Source organism: Sebastes fasciatus, chromosome 19 (assembly GCF_043250625.1).
Source record: "Sebastes fasciatus isolate fSebFas1 chromosome 19, fSebFas1.pri, whole genome shotgun sequence".
Classification (NCBI taxonomy): Eukaryota; Metazoa; Chordata; class Actinopteri; order Perciformes; family Sebastidae; genus Sebastes; species Sebastes fasciatus.
Window position 1 is genome coordinate 12,555,002 of NC_133813.1, and position 24,940 is coordinate 12,579,941.

Below are 24,940 nucleotides of genomic sequence, written 5' to 3' on the forward strand. Positions count from 1 at the left end.
TTCTAGTTTCCAGATCCGCATCAATGACTGCATGCGACAGATGGCATCCCTGCTGTACCAGATCAAAGGGCAGCTCAACGACAACAACAAAAACCAGGTGGACGCCGACTCTGACAACATGCTGCGGCCACTCATGGATTTCCTGGATGGAAAGTGAGTGAGATATTGAGACTGGTGCCCCACACTGTGAACTGTTTGATGATATTGATATGTTTTCAGACAATGTTTACTGAGGTAATAAATCAAGTGAGAAGTAGGATCATTGTCTCATAGACTTCTATACAATCAGACTTCTTCTTGCAACCAGAGGAGTCGCCTCCTGCTGGCTATTAGAAAGAATGCAAGTTTAAGGCACTACCGCATTGGCTTCGCTTCTCAGACCCGGAGGTTGCCCACTGGTGTCTCATCAACTTGTGTGTATGTGTATTTGTGTGTGTTTGCATGTTCTCGCAGGCTCACGCTGTTCGCCACCGTATGCGAGAAGACTGTATTGAAGCGTGTGCTCAAGGAGCTGTGGAGGATCGTAATGAGCAGCCTGGAGAAGACTATTGTCCTGCCACAGGGCAACGACACCTTTGTAAGCTCAACGACGTTCAGCATTATCAGTCTCATGTTTGTTTGATCGCCTCAGCATTTGTACATACTGCTAATTAATTTGACTTTTCAGAACAGGAATGAAACTGCTGAAGAGCAGCAGCTCAATTTTCCTTCTTTTTTTTTTTCAGGGAGCACAGATTCTCTCAGCTGCAAAAGAACTGGGTCAGCTCTCCAAACTCAAGGTATCATACTGTCTTCATATATTTGAAACTATGGTAAAGAGGACCTATTATGCTTATTTTCAGGTGCATACTTGTATTTTGGGTTTCTACTAGATCATGTTTACATGCTTTAATGTTCAAAAAACGCTTTTGTTTTTCACCCTCTGTCTGAAACGCTCTGTTTGAGCTCCTGCCCCCTCCCTTCCGAAAAGACCAGTCTGCTCTGATTGGTCAGCTGGCCCGCTCTGTTGTGATTGGTCATCCAAACCAAACTCTTCGGACTCCACTCTAACTAGCTTTGTTTGAGGGCGTACCAAACTAGCTGCTAGGGAGGTATTAAGCAAACGTGTTACTTGATGACATCACCACGTTACGGAAGAAAAGGCAGGACTTCAAGCAAGGCGATTCAGGCAGTTCAGGAGCAGTGTCTCTGTGGGGGAGAGTAACTCCCTTCGGCGTGGACTTTGGGCTTTGTAACTTTGCAGACCTTTTACATGCATGAAAAACGATATAACACACTAAAGGAAAGTGAAAAAGCATAATAGGTCTTCTTTAAATTCCCCCCAGTGTTAACAGACTCTGAAGAACTGACAACAAAACAACTCACTAATCTGTGTTTGTGGAATTAACTCATCTCTTTGCTCATCGTGTGGACGTGCAGGATCACATGGCAGGGGAGGCTAAAAGCCTGTCTCCCAGGCAGTGTGCTGTCATGGACGTGGCACTGGACACTATCAAGGTCAGTTTATACTGCGGGTTTTGGTTTCATTAGGATGCAGCGTAGGGGAGATGGGTCGAATTAGCTTCATCAACTATTCATCCATTAATCAAATACCCTGGAAGGTTGTGTAAGCAGCTTGTGACCATAAGTTATATGATTTAACAGGTGAGGAAAACAGTGTGTGGAGGTTAAAAGTGGATGGAACGAGGGTTGAATGTTACATAGCAGGATTTAGCAAGCGAGTCAGATCATGGTGGAAAAATGCTAAAATTGATTCTGTTGTTGTTAAATCTAACTTTGTTTTTGCTCTGCACTCTCAAAAATGCAACACCAGGAAATACTGTGATCTTTTTTCACAATTAAAGGACAATTCTGGCCATTTTTCAACTTATTTTGACAGTTTTTGCTGCTACAGTGATTGACTGTATTCAGAATGCAATCAGTTGACTTCACTGTAAAACTTGACATTGTTTCTTTTTGATCAAAGCAACAAAAAAAATCACTTTGTTTACTTGAATAAAACTTGTTTGTGAATAAAAAGTAACCTCCAGTTGTTCTTTCAGATGTTTATATGCTGACTCACCCTCTGTTTCCTTTGCAGCAATACTTCCATGCGGGAGGCAACGGGCTGAAGAAGGCGTTCCTGGAGAAGAGTCCTGAGCTATCCTCGCTACGCCACGCTCTGTCCCTCTACACTCAGACGACAGACACGCTCATCAAGACCTTTGTGACCACCCAACATGCACAAGGTAGCTCAGACCACTGCCTGATAATACATCTATACAGGAAGAATGCATTTCCCATGGTAGACCAGGAGAGGGCACTGTGTGTGTGTGTTTAACCACGAGGCTATTCACTGAATATTTAGGTTTGCACCTGTATTTGAAGTGTATTTGGAAGTGTTTTTGATGCTGTTGACACGTTATTTCTGTCTTCTCTTTATCTCCTGTGCTGCCTCTGTTCCAGTGCACAATGGAAAGGGTATTAGGTTAACCCCCAATGAAAAAATACAGCCCAGCAGGGGTAGGTTTCATTGAAATCATCTGCCAGTCCTCCTCTCCCTCCCCACTCTCTCTCTCTCTCTTTGTACATTTTGGTTTTGTCACTCTGTGCCACTACAGTGGGTGAGGTCAACCCAACCTCTCCAACCATCCTCTCCTCATACTGACTCTGCATTACGAATCAAAGCTTATTTTTTTGCCTGTATCGGGCCCAAATGTAAGCTCATTGATGTGTCTGCGTGTGCGTTAAACTAGGTTCAGGCGTGGACAAGCCAATAGGCGAGGTGAACGTCCAGATTGAGCTGCACACACATCCTAAGAACGGGGAGCGGAAAGTTACTATCAAAGGTCTGTTCGAGTTTTCATAACTAATAATACGTAGCATTCTTAGCCAAGATATTCTCATTCGATTGCATCATCCTCTTATGTGTGCCTGCATTTTAACGTGTTGGTGCGTCTTTGCGTATTTAGTTATTGGAGCCAACGATTTAAAATGGCAGACGTCGGGCATGTTCAGACCCTTCGCGGAGGTCGCCATGATCGGGCCACACCTCAGCGACAAGAAGCGCAAATTCCAGACCAAGTCCAAGAATAACAGCTGGTCTCCCAAGTTCACCGAGACCTTCCATTTGTAAGTACTGCGACTTTTTTTTTCACTTTTACAGATGTTGACCGTTGAATTGATACTTGACAATTATTCTTTTTTTTCATTATTATTTGTATTGCTATCCAGCAGCATCAGTAGCTATGTTATTGTTACCATATTCATATCATATCTATTTACAGTATGCATGTTCAGTATTGTTTCCACATTTACAGCTATTTGTGTGCCTTGTCAGATATTTGAAGAATTTGACCTTCAGTACTCAGAATGATGTAATGCGACGTCAGTAATGTTAATGTTTACCAGTCTGGCTAATGGGTGATGTTTTGCTACTGGTTCAGAGTTTGGGTTTCCTACATTAAAGCTGCAGTTGGTAACTTTGAGCAAATGTGATAAAAAAGTTATTTTCATAAAACTGTCACTATATATCCATGACAGTAGTGCATGAGACAGATAATCTGTGAAAAAAATAATGTTCCTCTGTGTCCTCCTGTGTGTCTTGAAAGAAAATTGTTGCCTAGTGCAGCTTCAAGTTGACCAGCTTGCTGCTGTAATGAACGGTTGAGTACTCTAACCTCTGCGTTCTCTCTCCACAGTATCCTGGGTAACCAGGATGGCTTCGACTGCTACGAGCTGCAGGTCTGCGTCAAAGACTACTGCTTCGGCCGTGCGGACCGAGTGGTCGGCTTGGCCGTGATACAGTTAAGAGACATCATGGGGAAGGGCAACAGCGCGTGCTGGTGCCCGCTGGGCCAGCGCATCCACATGGACGACACAGGCCTCACCGCCATGCGAATCCTCTCCCAGCGCTCCAACGACGACGTGGCCAAGGAGTTTGTGAGGCTGAAATCAGAGACTCGTTCGGCCGAGGAGGGCAGATGAAGGGGAACTTGAGAGGGAGAGACGGAAAGGATGGAAGGTGTCCTAATTTCACAATAAGATCTCAAAAAGCAGGGAGTTATTTTCTGTAGATTGGCCATGTGGACTCTTTCTTAGACCTTTGATGTGTCTTAGCTGCTGTTGACTGTTTGGTGGCGCCTTGCCAAGCTCACCGACACACTGTCACGTTTTTGGACACTCACTTTCCATGTTCCTCACGCATTATTTACCAAGCTACTGCACAGCCACACCGGCGCACTCAACCTTCACACTCGCCAGCTGTTTCACTAAGCGGTGACCACTTAACTCTGTCATTTAACCTCTTTTTACCCCCTCTCTCCTCATCAGCTGGAGTGGCACAGTGCGCACGCCACAGCCTCAAGGGAACAGAGGACGCCAGGCCCCCGCTGGAGGGCCAAAACAAGTTCCCACTCCTCCCCCAGTGTTTGTTGTGCAATAACCCCACCTAAACCCCTAAACCCCTAAACCCCTAAACCCCTCAACCCGTGGCCATGTGTTTGATGCCTTACACTCTGCAAACTGTGAATGTGTGAAGTGAAAAAAAAGCCCTATTCTGTAGCTCCACTGTGATGGTATGAGTAAATGTGAAAACATTGTATGGTTTATCTCATAACTGGGTTTGGTAGCTAGGAGACAGTCCTAGTTTTTAAGGTCAGTTATTGAATAGAGCGGAAGTGAAGCTGATGAAATATTGTACTGGTTTAATCTTGCACAGTTTCAAAAGAAGGTACTTAAACTAATAACCCTTAATTGTACCCCTTAATGTAAAGGATTGATCAGTTAAATGTGTGCCTTGCCATATTAAGTTCCCATTCCTGTTTCCACCAGGAAAGACAACAGTGACCTTTTAGGATCAGTGTATAATCGGAGTGGTAAAATCAACAACAGTATAATTTAAATCAAATGGGACCAACAGTGTGGACGCTGTATATTAAAGGTGAGCCCTGTTTTGGCCACATTTATATATAATACAAGCTCCGTTAACAACTCAAGTGTAACTACGACAGTGCAGCAATTTTATTTATTTTTTTATACATATTTATTTCTGTCTGTGCTTTTCAAAGCCCATGCTTTAGAAATGCTGTTTACTGCTGGGGACAGACAGACATGTTTGCCAGAACAGCGCGAGAATTTGCACAGTGGTTAATCTGAATGAGTGTTGTCGACCCAATATCACGCCAAAGCGTGTAACAGACCCGCCTGTCCACCAGAGGATAATGTGTCACGTTTTGCATCGCAGAGATGCGAATATTACACGCCACTGATTTGGGATTAGGCAACAAAACCATTTAGTTAGGTTTAGGAAAAACATCATGGTTGGGCTGAAAATAAGTACGTAAACTAAGTAAAACACATACGGAAACAACGTGACAACACTAACTTGCATAACAAAACACCGGTCTCGAACACCAGTCTCCTGCTTGAAAGTCCTGTGTTTGTTGGACCCATCCACTTCCCCACCCACCCGCCAACCATAAGTGGTCTTTCTCACGTTATATACTATGTAACTAGCTCCGAAGTTAGACTTCCGTCACTACACAATACATAACAAACGTCATGTGACAACCGTCACTACAAAACACTGCACCTTCACGCAGACGTGTAATATTCATGAAACAAAACGTGACACCGGTGGACAGTCGGGTCTTCGCGCCCTCACAATAAAGTGACAAACTAGTTGTTTGTTATGAAATTAATAACAAAGTTAAAATAGTGATAATGTCTTTTTAGAATTTGTCCATTTATAGTTAAGAAATATTATATAATAATATATTATGTTGAACTTTCAGGTAACAACTTTTTCTTCCAAAAAAAAAAAAGATATCTGAACATTTGAACACGAGCTCCTCGGCTGCTGAGTTGTAGAATTACTTATGGTTTACACATATCTTCCTACTCTGTCTATGAGTGGCCTTACTTGGGTGAAAAAAACGAATTATGTGTATCTTTTTCATTTCTATTTTTTAATCCTTGTATTTCCTTTGGCTCTCAGCAATGAGTATCGGCCACTTCTTTGCCCATAATGATGTCAAATAAGTTTTCCAAGTGATGCTCCTTATCATTTTTGCTACTTTTTATCTTTTATGATGATATTGTAACTGTATCTAGGCTGTTTTTTCTTTGCAGTCTGTTATATTTTGTGTTATGTAAATGTGTCCCTTAAATCCTCTTTAATATTTCGGAACGATGTCAATCAAATGGTGTTTTATGAACAGGAGTAATATACAGTGAGATGTGTGCCAGTGAGTTTGTTAATGGATGAATATTAAACTGTTACTTTTAATGAAGGATGATATTGCTATAATAATAATAATATGAGAACCTCAATGTGTGCACATTTTTAAACCGATCACTCTCTGTAGAAACCACTGAACCAGATCCCTCTTTGTTACAGCACATTATTATCCCTTGTGAATACAAATGTTTCATAGCCATTCTTTAATATATACATGTTCCTTGTGCCAAGTTACAAGTGTTCACTTTTGATCTCTCGTTTTTTATTTCTATATTTTCTAAATTTGTTAACCCTTGCACTATCACTGAATCACTGCAATAGTTAACAAGTACAGTATATCAGTCACAGTAACTGCATTTCTGTGGTGTTTTCTTTGTATTGTCACTATGAAATGTTGTCGTCGCCATGTAAACATTCCGATTTATGAATTTTGTATAAAGTATTTGAGAAGTATCTATAAATGTGTCTACCGGATTTTTTGCAGTGCAATATGACACTGACTGCAGCTTTTGATTGTCTTATCAATATTTTATTTATTGTCCACTTAAAGATGCAGTCAGAGATTTTAATCCAGTACACTTGTTGTCAAATTTTGCAAATATCTTCGCGCAGTCCGCTGGCTGTCTGTGTGCGCGCTGAAAAAGAAGTTAATGTTTCCGAATGGAAACTGAAGCCATTCTAGTATCCTAGAAGCAGAGTAGGGATTTACAGCACTTCACCTACTTCCAAGGTGCATGGAGAAGGGAAAAAAAAGTCTGAGGACGTAAAACTCCAGCAACGTTGTTGTTCGGTTGTTATATCTAACAATAAAGTTGTTCTGCATACAAGTGTTGCTGGAGTTTTACCTCTTCATGGTTTAATTAGTAGAAATCACACCAAAATCTTGCAGAACTATTGCCCTAGACTTCCTAAATTAAATCAGAAATGCCAGTATATTTTCTCTTGTTTAACAGGCAGAGGAATTTCATAACACTACTATGTTATGCAATGCAATATATTCTTTTGTTTACATCCCAAAGCTCTTTTCTTTTTTCAATTTAATTGACTGTGAATTGATCCGCATGACGTGTTTTAGTGTTTCCTGTTGAGGTCAGAGTTGCATCTTCTCAAAAACAATCATCGGGTCTGTTCTACACCTTTGAAAACATAATGTGCGTCTTTGTGTGTGCACATCTGTGCATACCCTACATGCAGGTAGGCAGGCGTTTATGTATGTGTTCTTGTGGACGCGCTCACCTGCACACGCAAGCGTACACACAATAACTAATTTAGCAAGCGGTTCATGTTGAGGTCCCCTGGACGATACAGAGTCCCTTTGTGTTGGAGCCCAGGTATTAAATTCCATTTCTGAAAGCACCTGGATGTGCATATCGGTCATGAAGTCACACATATTTGGAGCTGTCATTTTACTAAGTCATTAAAAAAAAATGTTTATCATTCAAGAATGCAACAGATGACTGGCTTTTTCTTGCACAAATGAAAGAGGCAAAACTTGATTAAAGGTGCTGATATTGAAAATGTGTGAAAGATAAGTCCTCAGTCTGAGCATGCGCACCCATCACCATCGCAGGGTGTGCTACATACCTGACCGCCCACATCACAACCACAATGTTGGCCCCCGATTGGCTGGGGCCGTTCACCTGTACTGTTGTTTTACAGCCCCGTCTCACCGTCCAGGTCCAAAGATCGCTGCACTGTTTGCTCAAGCCCAAGAGCTGTTAGGCGCAGGGGGATCTCAGCTCTTCCTGCATGAACCTGAAACCTCTACTGTAGGCGCCTCTCTCACCACCACACCGCTTCACCTGTCGTCCATCCCCCGTGTCTTTCACCCCGCCGGAGGCCCCCGGTCGAACCCTCTTCACTGCTGGTGCCTTGGACATCCAAACGGAGCACAGAAGAGAGGCCTGGATTTACTTCATCTGAGGCGGAAGCAAAGGGAGAATTGAAATTTGTAGTTTTTTCCCTCTGCTTTTTTCAGGCCCTGTGTTCCTGTGTCTATGAGTGTGCAGGTCTTGCACAGGAAATCACATTTTTGTTTGAGGTATGTGGCTGATTTTCATTTGTTTGCAGACATTGGGGGGTAAAATGGTGGATGTGCAGCACTTTTACAGAAGATCATACGTTTGTCACATTTTAAACTCATTGAAATACACGACTAATCAAAGTCCATGCCTAGTGGCTCAGTCGCTTCAGATTCACGATAACCCCTTTCGATTTCATAGTTGTGCGAGTGTGCCGAGTAAAACAATAACAGAGTGAGTGAAACATGTCCAACCAATCCTTTTGGCTATAGTCGTCTTTAATTGTCTGAACTGTGCATCGATACAAATCAGGGTAAAGCTAAGCAGCACAGGGTAGTTGTGAGAAAAGATTAGGACATACACTTTTTTTTTTTACTTATTTTGAAAAAGAATACAGAGAAATGGCTGTTTTTCTTTCTTTACTGTATATTTAGGTCGACGATCAGCCACTGATTTCTGGTCATTTTTTTTATTGTTATGGATTTCACTGTGGATATTTCATACTCTAGTCTTGATTCTGAGCAAGTCAAACTGTCATGGTCATATCGCTTTCTTAATCTTTCCGTCTGGTACAAAGGGTTGTAAAGGGAGTGGCTAGATTTACAGCTCTTTACAGCTCTGCAGCACAGATAAAGTCCAAAGGATGTCGCCTGATATTACCTCAAAGAACGACTCATGTATAGAAATGTACCTTAAAGTTTGTCATTTTTGGCTATAAGAGCAAACCAGGGTGTGAGCCACAATCGTACACAAACATGGCCTACCATAAATAAACTGGTTCCCCCTCACTTTTGCTACAGTTTCCCCTTTCTATCTCGGTATGGTCCAGCTACACAGAAATGGCTCTTTAACTTCAATAACTGCACATCACTCTGCGATAAACATATGCATGCTCTTTCTCTAGGTGTGAAATATGGAGAAACTGAGCTAAAAGATGGGATCGTTTACGTCGTACTTTGGCCGGTTGTGTGGGAAAGAGGAAAAGCGAGGTGAGATCTGATGCTTTCAAACTGTACATATATCTTTATGTCTTAAACTGAGTTTTTCCTTATTCTTACATCATGTTTTTAACATACAACAAGTGACACTTTTCTCCCATTGCTGCTGCAACATCTTCATCCCTCTCTTGCTCTGACTCCTTTATTTTTTTCCACAGAGGAGGAGAGACACTTTCGAGCTAATGACAGACCTTTCAACCTCTCGTACCACTATGCTGTGAGTAAAGAAACGAAAATGTATTATTAATAGATAAGATGAATAAACATAGTTGTGTGCCGTCTTTAAAAAAACTGAATTTTCTAAGTAATTTCGCATCATATTAGAGAACACAGCACTGTAAACAGGGTCCGAAATTAACACTCGCCAAGGGCCAAATGTGGGTAGATTTTTCATTTGGCATCTAAATCTCGGAAGACTATCCGCCACACTGGAGGCCAAAATAGTCGTGTAATAAAAAGCTATGCTGAGAGTCTACCGTATTTTGGTGTCATTTACGGACGCACTGCTTCTGTCCTCTGCTGTCGGTACAAATTTCCCTGATAATGCTACATTGAGAACAACAAATCTGTGTTGAATTCGGCAGGACGAAAGCTGGTTAACGTTAGCTGTTTGCAGCCGGTGGGCAGCACGCACAGTTCCGTTTGTCTAAATAACGAAGCTAACAGCTAACGTACGCAGGTTGCATTGATTTAGATTAAGATGCACGTTGTAATGAAGCTCTATTCAGTGAAAATGAGTGTCAGGCTGAGGTAAATTATAACGTTATCATGATGTGTTCAAATTTTGTTTTTTTTGCGAGAAACTTGAGGCGGATCATCAGGGATTAATGATAAATTTGCAAAAAAAACGTATGCAAACGGTATTAAAGGAAGGTATGTTGAAGTACATGGGATTTTTATATTTGTTTTTTTTTTATGTGGTATCGAATTGGTATCGAGAATCTTGGAATTTCACTGGTATTGGTATCGATTACTAAATTTCTGGTCTTGTGACATCCCTAGTCTCGAGCACTCCTACTCCTTTTGGCTGGTGGATTTTCTTTTTTTCTACCAATTCACGTGTCACTTTCCCTCTACTTCAGGACAATGCCATCAAGACCTCCAAATACAACCTTCTCACCTTCCTGCCGCTTAACCTCTTTGAGCAGTTCCGGAGGCTCGCCAACGCCTACTTCCTCTTCCTCATGGCCCTTCAGGTAGACATTTTTTTTGTTTACTTCCTCTAGTGCTGTGTTGCATTTCAACGTGGACTGTATGGGGGGTCATTGGTAGCGGGGTCATGGGTGTTTATGCTAACTGAATTTGACCTTTGACCTTATTTAGCCTCCAGAATATTTGATTCCTGTGTGTGTGTGTGTGTGTGTTTGTGTGTGTGTGTGTGTATATTCTGTTGACAGGTAATCCCACAAGTGTCCTCTCTCTCCTGGTTCACCACGGCCGTCCCTCTGATTTTGGTTCTGGCTATGACAGCAGTCAAAGACGCCAGCGATGACATAGTAAGCTGAAATTGTAACGATGTGCTGGAACTACATTGAAACACAGCGGGGCTTTGTTAAATAACTAAAGGCGAACCCTACTCAATATTAAAGAGGACCTATAATGCTTTTACTGCTTTTTCCCTTTCCTTTAATGTACACATGTATACATCGATCAGCCGTAACATTATGACAGCATGGGCGCCTTGACCGGTCTGCGGCTACGCAGACCCATACGCAACAAACTGCAACACACTGTGTGTTCTGACATCTTTCTATCGGAGCCAGCATTCACTTTTTCAGCAATTCAAGCTCCAGTAGCTCTTCTATTGGACTATTGAACTGCCCGAAATACCTCACTTGAAGTCCCACCTTTTCTTACGTAACGTGGTGATGTCACCATGTAACACATTTGCATGATACCTGCCTAGTGGCTAGATTTGGCACGCCCTCAAACAAAGCTAGTTACAGCGGAGCGGGAGCGGAATCTGAAGAGTTTGGTTCAGTTGACCAATCACAACAGAGTTGGCTTTTCTGGAGGGAGGGGGCTGGAGTTCAAACAGAGCGTTTCAGGGGGTGAAAAGGGGTAACGCAGCACAGCCGGTATGAGAAAAACAAAGCGTTTTTTGAACATTAAAGCATGTAAACATGTTCTAGTAGAAACCTAAAATGCAAGTATGCACCTGAAAAATTTGCATAATAAGTCCTCTTTAAGATAGAAAAGAAAGGAACTGAACTGTAATTTTGTAATTTAATCAAAATGTGTTCACCGTTTTCTCTCTATCCTGTGTGTCATCTGAGTAGAACAGACACAAAAGCGACAAGCAAGTGAACAACCGCATGGTGAATGTCCTCATCGATGAAGAGTGAGTCATTTAAGATGTAAATTTCACACTATATACTTCTAAATTTTACATGATATAAGTACAAATATAGATATATGTCAGTTTTGAGCTTTAAAAGATCGTGTACTGTGTGATTGTTCATCTAGTGTTGTGATTTCATGGTATGTTTTTATTTTTCTGGCAGACTGAAAAATGAAAAATGGATGAATGTTCAGGTTGGAGACATAATCAAACTGGAGAATAATCAGTTTGTCACAGTAAGTATGGAGATGCCAGAATAAAGATTTGTTTGTAATTGCCATGGAATGTTAACTGTGTGTGCATTATGGCATTTTATTGTTGTTGATGCTTTCATTGATAACAACAGCTACAATGAGTCCAAGACAAAGTTCCCACAAAAGTGACAAAGTTTATCTCATGCTTTTATTTTTAGGCGGACCTCATGTTGCTATCCAGCAGTGAGCCTCTCAACCTGGTCTATGTGGAAACAGCTGAATTAGATGGGTGAGTGTGCAGAACTGTGTGTGTGTGCATGGCTGACGGCTGATGTCTCACACTGTCTTGGATTTCCCTTCAGTCGCATCCTTCTCATGTCCTCTTGGTCTCCCCCAGTGAAACCAATCTGAAGGTGAAACAGGCCCTGACTGTAACTGGAGAGATGGGCGACAGCATCGCTGAACTGGCCGGCTTCAATGGTGAGAAGCTGATCACAAATGGACAGAAATTTCTGAATATGGGCTGTGTGTGTTTCTCTATATATTGAGAGTTTTGATAGTTTAACAGTATTTATATAGCACTTAAACCTGCTTTATAATATAAAAGACCTGAAAATCTTACTTTTTACAATATGGGACCTTTAATTAATGGTAACTACATTTATATATGTTGCATTCTGTCCCTGTAGTTAGATATAGAACTACATAACATGGCGGAGTAATATGACGATGAGGTTTTTTTAGTGTTCAGTTGTCTGACAGTGGAGATGAACATTGAGGTGGACCAAGTTATCCTGCAGACGCTTATGGTTTATCCCCGTGCTATTGCTATTGCTTTATTAAACTAGTTTTTATTCATTAACTACAAGTTTATAGTTAACGCTAAGAGTAACCAGCGTTACATTAAATTGGAATTAAGAATAAATGAAAATGATTCTAAGGGTGAAGCTAAATAACCGCTTTTCTTAACTATTGTAATCTGACATCCGTCTCTCTCTCAGGTGAAGTGCGATGTGAGCCTCCCAACAACCGTCTCGACAAGTTCAAGGGCACCCTGGCCCTGGACGGCCAGACCTACTCTCTGGACAATGACAAGGTGCTGCTCAGAGGATGTACTCTGAGGAACACCGAGTGGTGCTTCGGTCTGGTCATCTTCGGAGGTAAGCAGTTTCACCAATGGGAGTTGAGGAAAACTCTCGCGGGATGGTTAGGGTTAGGATAGATCGTCAGGCAAGAGTTCTGCTAGTTTTAGCAGATTTCAGATTTCGCAATTTGCAGATTAAATATAATCTATTTCATTATAAACAAGACCGACAAAAACAAAATAGCAAATGACATTACAGTAAAATACAGCAGTGAATAATAATAAATTGAATTTACAAAGGTAATGACAAGGAGGCTGGAGGTAGAAGTAGCTACTTCAGCTCCAAGCTGCAATATTTTGCGTTGAAGTAAAAAAAAAAATTCTAAAATATAAATAAATAAATAAATATATATATAAATAAATATATATAAATATAAATAAAAAATAATACAATTATAAAAAAATTATAATTAAGTAATTAAGTTTTACTTATTGGTGTACTTAATATTAACGTAATATTTTTGATCACACTTGAGACACAGACTGGGTATACTGTCTGGTGTATATGTGGCAGGTTATACTGTCTGGTGTATATGTGGCAGGTTATCCAATCAGGAGAGGATGATTTGCCATTTCATCACAAAAAAACACAGATGTGTGTTCACTTCTTTAACTTTACCCAGGGAAGACCATCTGTGGTTGAAATAATGCCTCTCACATCCACATCAAATAAAAGACTAGGGGAGGAAAGACAGTAGTGTGCTGGTATTTTTTTAATTTTATTAATACATAACATATTAATGACAGATCAAAACGGTCTCTCCAAATGCTGAAGACATGCCTCTCAGTCAATGTATCTGAATCTTTCCAGGTCCTGACACCAAGCTGATGCAGAACAGTGGAAAGACAACATTCAAACGGACGAGCATTGACCACCTGATGAATGTCCTGGTGTTGTGTGTGAGTTTCATGTCCATGCTCACTGCCACACAAATAATACACATGAGCTCACATGTACATTTCAGCCTGAAAAATGTTTCTAATGTTCTCCAAGTGTTGACCATAAATATGTTATACGTTTAACTCGCACACAAGTAATTTGCTACTTTAAATTCATCGCTAAGCATTATTAAACACACACGTATGAATCCTCAAATATTTGGGAGCATTCAGTAAAATTGTTCCAACAAGATCCGTTAATAAAACTACTGGGTGTATACTTATCAGTGTTGTTCCTCTTCCTACTTGTTCCTGATACAGTGCAAGTCAATAAAAAGTCACTAATTACTTAATGCCCCTTGAGTTCACTCATGCAATACCTTCATAAAAGCATTCATTTTTGAAATGCAGATTGATTTCTTTTTTTGTGATATCTTGAATCTATCAGATCTTTGGTTTCCTGGCGTCTATGTGCGCCGTTCTGGCCATCGGCAATGGAATCTGGGAGGTGAGGGAGGGCTCAGTGTTCACAGTCTTCCTCCCTCGTGAGCCAGGTGTCGACGCTGGCCTCTCATCCTTCCTCTCCTTCTGGTCCTACATCATCATCCTCAATACGATGGTGCCTATTTCTCTCTACGTCAGGTACGTCCCAGCGCAGAGAGATAACAAAATCAGAAAGCAACAAACAGTTATCGTGACAAGTTCAGAGTTAAAGGTCCCATATCGTGCTCATTTTCAGGTTCATACTTGTATTTTGTGTTTCTACTAGAACATGTTTACATGCTTTAATTTTTAAAAAAAAACTTTATTTTCCTCATACTGTCTGCCTGAATATACCTGTATTTACCCTCTGTCTGAAATGCTCCGTTTTAGTGCATTTCAACGGAAATGCAACAAAATTACGTTGCTAGGCAACAGCTTGGGTCCATGTTTACTTCCTGTCAGCTGATGTCATTCACATACACTGCAACAGGAAATAAACTGGGACACATTTAGAATGTTTACATTTAAAACTGTGTAATGGTCTAAATATTGTCTATTTGTGACATCACAAATGGACAGAAATCCTAACGGCTTGTTTCAAATGCACAATTTCTGAATACGGGCTGTGTGTATTTCTCTGTATATTGAGCGTTTTGATACTTTCACAGTATTTATAAAAGCACTTAAACCTGCTTTATAATTTAAAAGCTATGAACATGTCACTTTTTACAATATGGGACCTTTAAGTTGTTCTTTCTTTGTGCGTCCCTGCACGTCTCACACTTATCCCTATGTGTTGACATCAGCGTGGAGATCATTCGTCTGGGGAACAGCTTCTACATAGACTGGGACAGGAAGATGTATTACCCCAAGAGTGACACCCCTGCCCAGGCGAGGACCACCACACTCAACGAGGAGCTGGGCCAGATCAAATACATCTTCAGCGACAAGACCGGCACACTGACGCAGAACATCATGACTTTCAACAAGTGTACCATCAATGGGAAAGCTTACGGTGAGCTGCTCTGCTTATATAACAAAGCTAAGTTGAGTGCAGACACCAGTACGGGCTGAATGAGTCATTTTAGAGTGTATTTCTCTGTTATTCAGGGGAGCTGTTTGACTTTTCTGGTCAAAGGGTGGAGATAACAGAGGTGAGAGGAGAGTACTGTAACACAATTGTATTTTTTTTGTGTTAAGTATGGTATTACTCCAACTCTTTTGTTTCTCTTTGCTGCTTCTTTTTCTCTGCAGAAGACAGATAAAGTGGACTTCACCTGGAACGAGCTGGCGGATCCAAAGTTTATTTTTCACGACCACAGTCTGGTGGAGACGGTGAAAGAGGGAAACCCGGATGCTCAGGCCTTCTTCCGCTTGCTGGCTCTGTGCCACACCGTCATGCCTGAGGAAAAAAAAGAGGGTGAGCATCCTCTAATGGAACGGCGTTGTTACTACATGGCTGCAAAATCCAAAGAATTCCATTGCTTATGTTCTGTCTCCGGTGATTAAATGTGTGAAATCCTAATAGAGCTCAGACCTGAATAATATAGATTCCTCCTCTATTTTACTCTAATATTATATCTAATATCTAATTGTGTTTTCAAAAACTATTAAAACCAACATGCCCTCCAGTGACAGTATTAAAAAGAACCCACTACACAAATTTTCACATTTTAGACAATAAAGCAGGGGATGCTTTAGGGCGGGGCTACCTTGTGATGGACAGGTCGCTACAACGGCGTTGTCCGGTCTGGGAGTTGTCCGTGTGTTTGTCTTACAACTTTAACCCTTTCACTGTGTGCTGTTTTCAGTTCATGAATATTCATTATAACCATTTTGGTCGCCTAAAAATGTCTTAGCTCCACTCTCTCGTGTCAATTCTGGTTTCAAAAAACCAAGATGGTGACGGACGAAAACAAAGATGGCAAACTCAACGCTTCAAAACAGCAGTCTACAACACACACAGGGAAAGAGTGACTTCATTCTCTGCTCAGGGAGTCATTACTCCACTTTATGCTTAGATAGTAAATAGTTCTTTGCTGCTATATTAATGTTCTGAATTTCGTTTTTAGCACCTTTAACTTTTTGGTCTTCCTTTCCCCTCTTGTCATCTCTATCTCCTGGCAGGTGAGCTCTACTATCAGGCTCAGTCTCCTGATGAGGGCGCTTTAGTGACCGCAGCAAGAAACTTTGGGTTTGTGTTCCGCTCACGCACACCAGAGTCCATCACGGCCGTGGAGATGGGCAGACAAGTCACCTATGAACTTCTGGCTGTTCTTGACTTCAATAACGTACGCAAGAGGATGTCAGTCATAGGTGAGAGAAACTAGTCGTACAATGTGTGTTTTTTTTCTGTTTTACATGTTGCCAAAATGTGCTGCTTGAGTCGCCATTAAAAGAGATCACATTTGAGTATTTTCTTAAGATATTTAATCCATCATACTGAACAATTTGTTCCCTACATGGTTTTGATCCCAGCAACAATCACATGGTGAAAAAGATACTATTTTGAAAAAGTCCCTGTTGGTGCGTTCAATGTCGCTCTGATAACTGAGAGTTATGTGTCGACTGCTCAATAGCAACCTTGTAAATTCAGGATATGATCAAATTCATTCCAAGATGTTCATTAAAATTCATGCAATCTGTCTTGAAATTGATCCTAGCAACAGGTTTATGTATCGCCTCATGACTCTGTCCTCGCTAAGCAACTTCCACCATGATTTCCAGTGCGTAGCCCCGAAGGCAAGTTGACTCTATTCTGCAAAGGAGCAGACACCATCATCTATGAAAGACTGCACCCGTCCTGTAACAAACTGATGAAAGTTACGACTAGACACCTCAATGTGAGTGGTGCGGTTGGATTTTTTGCGATGAGTGTGCTAACTATAGTACATTCAGAAATTGTCAGGATGTTTGTTTGGAACTGTTCTGAACTGTCCAACTATTAAATAGGAGTATGCAGGCGACGGCCTCCGTACACTCGCTCTGGCCTACAAGCACTTGGATGAGAGCTACATGGAGGAGTGGAGACAGCGCCACCACGAGGCCAGCACCGCCATGGACGACCGAGAGGAGAGACTTGATGAACTTTATGAAGAGATAGAGAAAGACCTGATGGTTAGTCCACCTGCTCAATACTTTGACACATTGCTAGATAGTATAATCGGTAGTTTAGGTGCCTACTTATTTGGAGAAAAATTTAATATGCTGTATATCCTGCAAACACTGCCTCAGACCAACAACAACAGCTTATATGCAGATTTAAGTGCCAGTTAAACCAGCATTGTTTTGTCTTGTTTTTTAGGTGATTTTAATTCTACCATAATATGAGCATGGCTCTAAAAATGTTGCCTTAAACATAAAGTATTGTAAAAACACATTACCACCCTGTACTCTGTGTATTCTCTCTTTTTAGCTGTTGGGTGCGACAGCCGTGGAGGACAAGCTGCAGGACGGCGTGCCACAGACCATAGAGCAACTGGCTAAAGCTGACATCAAAATCTGGGTGTTGACTGGGGATAAACAGGGTTCGTGTCACATATCTCCAAGGGTTCATCTAAACATCTGGTGTCATCTGTACATTAACCAGAGTCAGAGACTGAATGTTTGGCATGTTTTGACAGATGAATTGAATCACCGTAATTGTAAATATTGATGTTTTGAAACAGAGACAGCGGAGAATATCGGCTATTCCTGCAACATGCTGAGAGAGGAAATGAAGGAGATTTTCGTTGTGGCAGCCAATACGGCTGAAGAAGTCAAAGAGGAGCTACAGTAAGTTAGTCAGAAACTACAACTACAACACACAGAAGGCAATTTGAAGGGGGGTTGCCATCCCCCTTGTTAGCAAAATGACCAAAATGTATCCCCCCTTGTTAACCTGCCACACGCAGAGTGGTTGTTTAGTTGAAAATGTTAGTCTAGTCTGCCTGATTCATTGATCCTTTAACTTACTGAAGTTTGTGCAAGATAGAATCTATGGCCCCGACCATGATTGTGGAATATCAGTGGCCTAACTGTGCTGTGTATTGATAAATCCATGGCGCTCTCTGTGGTGCTGAAGTAGCAGATGGGTTAGTGATTGCAACTTTTTCTCTGAGTCCCGCACTTCTGTCAGTTTAATCTTGGATTCATAATATTCTCTAAGCTTTATAACTAGGGGGGGATGTTAAAAAATACAGAACCAAAAGAGTCGTTCATAGGGCGATTTGCTAGTTGCCCTCGAAAGGAAACAAACCGGGTTCGTCCGCCCTGTTAAAAATGAACAAATCACCTACTGACAACAAATGAAGCTGTATACTGAGTATAAAACTGTATCATTTAGTAAGTAATTTTCCGAAATCAACATACTTAAAATAAGTAGGACAAATATACTTGTATTCGACACAATTTGACATACATTTGATATTTTATTTTTTATAAAGTAACTGCTATGCAAAGTGCAGCACATAGTTTTAATACATTGCTTACACTTTTGCTCTTGTATTTTTGGTATTGGAAAAGCTAAAAAAACAACAAAAAAAACACCCCCAAACTCTTAATACAGAGTATCACTGATAATGCAGCATGTGGCATGATGAGAAATCCAAAGCTTGACAGGTTGTCCTTGCCTAGTTATGGTTGTTCAACTGCGATTAGACAATCGCTTTGGGGGCAGGGTTTAGCAAACAGCCAATTGATGTTTAAACATTTTTTTTATTTAATACCCAGACATCAAGTCAGACAGTTTACCAACCTAGTTGTTCACTTAATAATTAAGGAAGTCAAAATGATGGTTAGAAAAAGGGAAACACAAATGTGTCTCTAGTAGTTAATGGATTATGATTATGATTTTCTACATTACTGACACTTCTTCTAAAGGAGGAGGAGGCCTTTTTAGAAGGCCACTGAAGGAGGTATTATGTTTCCTGCCAAACAGCCATGAAGGAAAGGAGTGTCTGATCAAAGTTCATCACCACACTCAATAAACTGTTATTGGCATGTTAATACTTAAGCCCTACTGGCTTTAATTGTTGTTGGCAAGTCTTTTGGAATGAAAAGAGTTTATGTTCAATAATTTGTTTCTATCCCAAACGCATAAAAAAAATGTCAAAGCGTTTTTCTTAACTCACCCATCCATCCTCATGCTCTCCTGTTTTTAGGAATGCAAGAAGGAAAATGTGTCCAGAAGCAGCGGAGGAGCCATCTGTGATCAAGTCTCGTGCAGGCCTGTTTTGGCTTGAGAAGACAGAAAGAGTGGAGGATGAGAAGGTGGAAGGAGAATATGGCCTAGTTATAAATGGACACAGTCTGGTAAGAAGGCTTTTTCTATTTTCACCAGCTGCTGAAGCAACACAATTTGTTACCCTTTTGTCTCCATATATCGTTGATCCAGTCCTGTTTTGTTTTTGTTTTTTTATAAAGTTTCCTGAGCCCAAAAAGAAAACACATTGGTCCTGTAATCCCTTCTTCCCTTTGGTCCTCAGGCCTTTGCACTGGAGAAGGACTTGCAGCTGGAGCTGCTTAGGACAGCATGTATGTGTCAGACAGTGATTTGCTGCAGGGTCACCCCTCTGCAGAAAGCCCAGGTGGTTCAGCTGGTCAAGAAGTACAAGCAGGCTGTCACTCTGGCCATTGGGGATGGGGCCAACGATGTCAGCATGATCAAGGGTGAGCTCAACTCAAACACTATTACAAGAGCTGCAGAGCTGTCAAACCAAATATCTAAATAACAGTTACTCAGTGTGTGATTTCTGTTTCTTTGTTTTCCGTCTGTCCCTCAGCTGCTCATATCGGTGTAGGCATCAGCGGTCAGGAGGGCATGCAGGCAGTCCTCTCCAGCGACTACTCCTTCGCCCAGTTCCGGTACCTTCAGCGCCTCCTGCTGGTGCACGGTCGCTGGTCCTACTTACGCATGTGCAAGTTCCTACAATATTTCTTTTACAAGAACTTCACGTTCACCTTTGTGCATTTCTGGTACGCCTTCTTCTGCGGCTTCTCTGCACAGGTGAGGGACATGTATTGGAATTATGTCACATAATTTTATGGGTTACATGCAAAGTGAAAAAATAAGGAATCAAGTGAGACACATGAATAAGTCTTAAAGGTCCCATATCGTGCTCATTTTAAGGTTCATACTTGTATTTTGTATTTCTAGTAGAACATGTTTACGTGCTGTAATGTTAAAAAAAAACTTTATTTTCCTCATACTGTCGACCTGAATGTGCCTGTATTTACCCTCTGTCTGAAACGCTCCGTTTTAGCGCATTTTGACAGAATTGCAACAGAATTGCAACAGAATTGCGTTGCTAGGCAACAGCTTGGGTCTGTGTGTACTTCCTGTCAGCTGATGACATTCACATACACTGCAACCAGGAAATAAACTGGGACATGGTAATGTTTACGTTTAAAATTGTGTCAAGGGACTAAATATTGTATATTCGTGACATCACGAATGGGCAGAAATCCTGACAGCTTGTTTCAAAAGCCGAGTTTCTGAATACGGGCTGTGTGTATTTCCCTGTGGATTGACTGTTTCGATACTTTCACAGTATTTATATAGGATTTAAGCCTGCTTTATAATAAAAAAAAAAAACAGGAAAATCTCACTTTTTTATAATATGGGACCTTTAAGAAAAGTGCATAGAAGAGGAAGCACATAGAAAATCCTTTGTGTGTATTACAGAGTACAGAGGTATATATGTATTAAGATGCTCATCCACAAAGCGAAAATTTAAATGCGAAATAAAAATAGTTTCATAAATTTCAATGACGCATGAGGCGTATATGTAAATACATACATTGTTACTAATGCCGTATTTAAGTGTGTAATGTTGTCTTCTTCTTCATAGACTGTGTATGACGAGTGGTTCATCACCTTGTACAACCTGGTTTACACAGCTCTTCCTGTCCTCGGCATGAGCCTCTTTGACCAGGTATGCACTGAGGGGAAAAGTACTTATAAATAGCTCAGAAACTCAAAGCCAACATTTTTATCAGTAGTTCAAACCCTATCTGTATCTTCTGGACTTTTCTCTTCTCTTCTCTCTCTCTCTCTCTCTCTCTCTCTCTCTCTCTCTCTCTCTCTCTCTCTCTCTCTCTCTCTCTCTCTCTCTCTCTCTCTCTCTCTCTCTCTCTCCAATCCTCTGTTTCTGTAGGATGTGAATGACCGCTGGAGTTTCCAGTATCCTCAGCTCTACTCTCCAGGCCAGCTGAACCTGTACTTCAGTAAGAAAGCCTTCGTGCGCTGCATGATGCACAGCTGCTACAGCTCCCTCATCCTCTTCTTCATCCCGTGGGCCGCGATGCAAGACACGGTCCGAGACGACGGCAAAGACATCGCCGACTATCAGTCCTTTGCTTTATTGGCACAGACCTGTCTGCTGATAGTGATGAACGTACAGGTGAGGAGAACAGTTCACCAGAAGTAACACAACATGCCAAGGTTGCACTATCTATAAATATAGTCAGCAAATTGCCATATATGCTGTCATCAAAAATGACATGTACTGTGATAGATTCATAGATTCATATCACCCACCCTTAAAAACACATTATGAATGAATATGTGCACCAGAATGTAAAAAAACAAAATGCTTTTACATTTTTCAGCTGTGTCTGGACACCTATTACTGGACAGCAGTGAACCAGTTTTTTGTGTGGGGCAGCCTGGCCGCTTACTTTGCCATCACATTGACCATGTACAGCAACGGCATGTTTCTCATCTTCACCTCCTCTTTCCCCTTCATCGGTGAGTAGACTCAGCTCATTTATAGAGGCAGGCTGTTGGTGCATGCGTCTTCAAGTTTCCAAAAGCAGACATAAACCCAAAATGTAAGGTTAATATGTTTTATAACAGGCCTTGCTCATCCATTTTGTGTCTATTTTGTGCTTCTTTTAAATATGTGCATAGTCACTTACAACCCAACCATAGGGTTGTATAATAATAAACCCTTTTACTTTGTGATTCTGACTGCTGTTCTGATGCTTTTTGAACTCCAGGCACCGCGAGAAACTCTCTGAACCAGCCTAATGTGTGGCTCACTATATTCCTGACTTCCCTCCTCTGTATTCTGCCTGTGGTGGCTTTCCGCTTCATTGTCATGCAGCTTCGACCCACCATCAACGACAAGGTGAGATTACGCATGACACAGACTATAAAAAGCCCTTTTTTTACCTCTATAAATAATAAAAGTTATCTCTCTCTGAATGATATAATATGTTATATGGCAATATGTCATCTAAACTCCGCCTTCTCACATCATCGGATTATGTACCCATATTAAGAAGTCTACTTGAAAGACTTGTCCCTTTCTCTCTCTCGTCTAGGTGAGACATAAGGTGCGGAAGGAGGCACTGCCAGCTCCTGCAGCTCGCCGCATACCTGCCAGGCGCATCAGCACCCGTCGTTCTGGCTACGCCTTCTCCCACGCCAAGGGCTACGGCGACCTGGTGACATCTCGGAGGTTCCTGCTGAAACTACCTATGAGGAGTCGACCGACTCTGTTTACACAAACAGACTCTCCTCTGGCTCAGAATCAGCCGCAGCACTACCGCACCATCGCAGAGGAGACGGAGGACTCACAGAACCCTTAGAGAGGAGGTATAACCGCAGCAGAGTACGTGGGACAAGCGTATTCTGGGTTTATTTTGGAGCATAGGGTAAAGCTCACTATCTGGATTGTTTCCAGGTCAAACCTTTACACTTAAAACTGAGTCTGACTCAATTTTCTTTTTCTAATGGATGAATGTTGATATCACTGTGAAAATGTTGAACTTGGCAGCACGTACAACCTTAAAGGACCACACTGATGCCTTTGCATGTTTTAGCAACTCTCATACACTGCAGTCTACATTACTGCTGACCATTTTCCAAAGCATACCAGAGGGATTCACTAGATTCTCCTCCTTCCAAACAGTTCATTTCATTACAACTATAATCAACTTGTGGAGAATTGCATTAGTAAGTTATTCAAAGCATAGAGAACATTTAATTTTGTCACTGTTGCGTGGTAAAACAGATTCCAGCAGGGCCTTTTAGCTAATAGATTTAAAGGGGAACTACATGCATTTTCAAAATTCATACATGTTATTCCTATTGTCTAAGACGGTCCAAAAAATATTAGTAAATGAACAACTCTCTCTAAACTAGTGCTAAAACTCAAACTTGTGATGTCATGGGGTATAAAGTCTGGAGCTGTTCCATAGACAATGAATGGGAGACTGATTTCGTGGACCCACAGAATGTTTGTTTTCTTTTTTATACCCAAATTAACTTTTGTTACTTTTGTGTTGTCAGTTGTGAAACAAAAAACTTACCCATATACTCAGAACATTCCCCTGGGTGCTCTCAGTGTCTTCTACAACATCTTTCCCTATTCATCGTCAACGGAGCAGTTTTACACTTTATACCCTATGACATCACAAGTTTGAGTTTTAGCACTGTAGTTTTTGGATTTGGGTGAGAGTTGTTCATGTTTACCAATATTTTTTGGACTGTCTTAGACCATAGGAATAACAGCATAGGAATAACAGCGCTTTAATGCTTTTCGATTCAATTCAATCCAACTTCAATGTAATCACACTTGCATACTGTAATGAATGACTAAAATGCTTAGGGTAAGCTTTGGGAAATTGCCAGAAATACTGTATGTTTGGGCTAAAACCTGCAACACCAGAAACTACGATGAGATTAACTCTGTGTCATGCACACCAAATTTGTTATTGTTGTAATCTGTAGATTGTTTTTAGAAAGTTAAGTAAATGTAAAGGTTGCCACTTGCTGATCTGGAGAAACCACACTGCCTGCAACATGAAGTTGCATTTTGTACCTTTTTAATAATGTTTTTCCTCAAGTGAATTGTCAAAACTCAGGGTGTCATTCTGAGAAAGGATAAAACTCTGATTTCAGTTGAAATCTATATGACGTACCTATTTTCACTTTGTTGTTTACATAATAATTTACATGAAGATTTTTTTTAAACATTGTTTTATTATTGCTCTGCTCTGTGCTAATAATCTTGTTTGTCAACTTAATATTTCTGTCACCTATGAAGAGATGTATACTTGTTCAATCGGTACCACTTCAGTCACAGTATTTTCAAAGTACAGCCAGGGGTCAGTGTTGTCTTTGTATCAGCAGAATAAAGGTACAGTGATGGTGTAAGTGTCATACGAGGGACAGTGCAGGCACCAGCAGATGGCACTCATAAAATCCCTTTTTTTCAGTCCTTCCACATGTTTTCCCATTTTGTCTTTCATTTTATTATGTAAGCCTCCTCAGAGTCACATCTGATGAGATTGTTGTTGGCTGTTTTAATCGTCACAATTGTTTCTACATGGGAGATTATCTGTGAATTACACCTATATAGATATTGTAGATTGATTGATAAAAACATGCATAGATGCAAGCCTGTACACGTGCACACTGTATCTGGATACAGAGATGCCAGAATCTGCACGAAGGGGAAAAAAATGTCTGATTATTATAAATATTTTATAACCTGAACTCTTTTAGGAAGCCTCAACCCTCTAGATTTGTTTGCATTATGCATGCAACTGTGTGCACTTTTGCTTTCTCTCTCTGCCTGTCTCCCGCTCACTGTCTCTTTTCACTCACATACATAAATCCTGTACCATTACATCTGCAGACACATACTGCATTCAACCCACAACTGCAGTG

At 41.0% G+C, this 24,940-nt stretch overlaps 2 protein-coding genes across 4 annotated transcripts in view; both read left to right on the forward strand.

Moving 5' to 3' along the window:
• The window catches only part of unc13bb (unc-13 homolog Bb (C. elegans)), a 75,311-nt gene extending 68,633 nt beyond the window's left edge, over positions 1 to 6,678 (forward strand). For all 3 annotated transcript variants that reach the window (XM_074618275.1, XM_074618276.1, XM_074618274.1), the window contains 9 exons: positions 7 to 153; positions 454 to 577; positions 726 to 779; positions 1,420 to 1,497; positions 2,081 to 2,228; positions 2,446 to 2,502; positions 2,736 to 2,828; positions 2,952 to 3,111; positions 3,681 to 6,678. In XM_074618275.1, the coding sequence (XP_074474376.1) occupies positions 7 to 153; positions 454 to 577; positions 726 to 779; positions 1,420 to 1,497; positions 2,081 to 2,228; positions 2,446 to 2,502; positions 2,736 to 2,828; positions 2,952 to 3,111; positions 3,681 to 3,966 (1,147 nt within the window). In that variant the 3' untranslated portion in view covers positions 3,967 to 6,678. The remainder of the gene's footprint in view (positions 1 to 6; positions 154 to 453; positions 578 to 725; positions 780 to 1,419; positions 1,498 to 2,080; positions 2,229 to 2,445; positions 2,503 to 2,735; positions 2,829 to 2,951; positions 3,112 to 3,680) is intronic.
• Positions 6,679 to 7,899: 1,221 nt separating this feature from the next.
• On the forward strand, positions 7,900 to 24,494 carry LOC141757660 (phospholipid-transporting ATPase ID-like). The gene is made up of 28 exons (XM_074618277.1): positions 7,900 to 8,261; positions 9,146 to 9,230; positions 9,398 to 9,456; positions 10,322 to 10,435; positions 10,637 to 10,735; positions 11,519 to 11,580; positions 11,744 to 11,816; positions 11,993 to 12,063; positions 12,172 to 12,254; positions 12,776 to 12,934; positions 13,730 to 13,818; positions 14,246 to 14,439; positions 15,087 to 15,295; positions 15,391 to 15,434; positions 15,535 to 15,700; positions 16,408 to 16,596; positions 17,008 to 17,123; positions 17,233 to 17,397; positions 17,696 to 17,807; positions 17,949 to 18,054; positions 19,422 to 19,572; positions 19,746 to 19,929; positions 20,043 to 20,266; positions 21,111 to 21,194; positions 21,417 to 21,662; positions 21,871 to 22,009; positions 22,261 to 22,391; positions 22,588 to 24,494. The coding sequence occupies exons 2-28, from the start codon at positions 9,176 to 9,178 to the stop codon at positions 22,852 to 22,854; spliced, it is 3,591 nt and encodes a 1,196-aa protein (XP_074474378.1). The 5' UTR covers positions 7,900 to 8,261; positions 9,146 to 9,175; the 3' UTR covers positions 22,855 to 24,494.
• Positions 24,495 to 24,940: the final 446 nt, after the last annotated feature.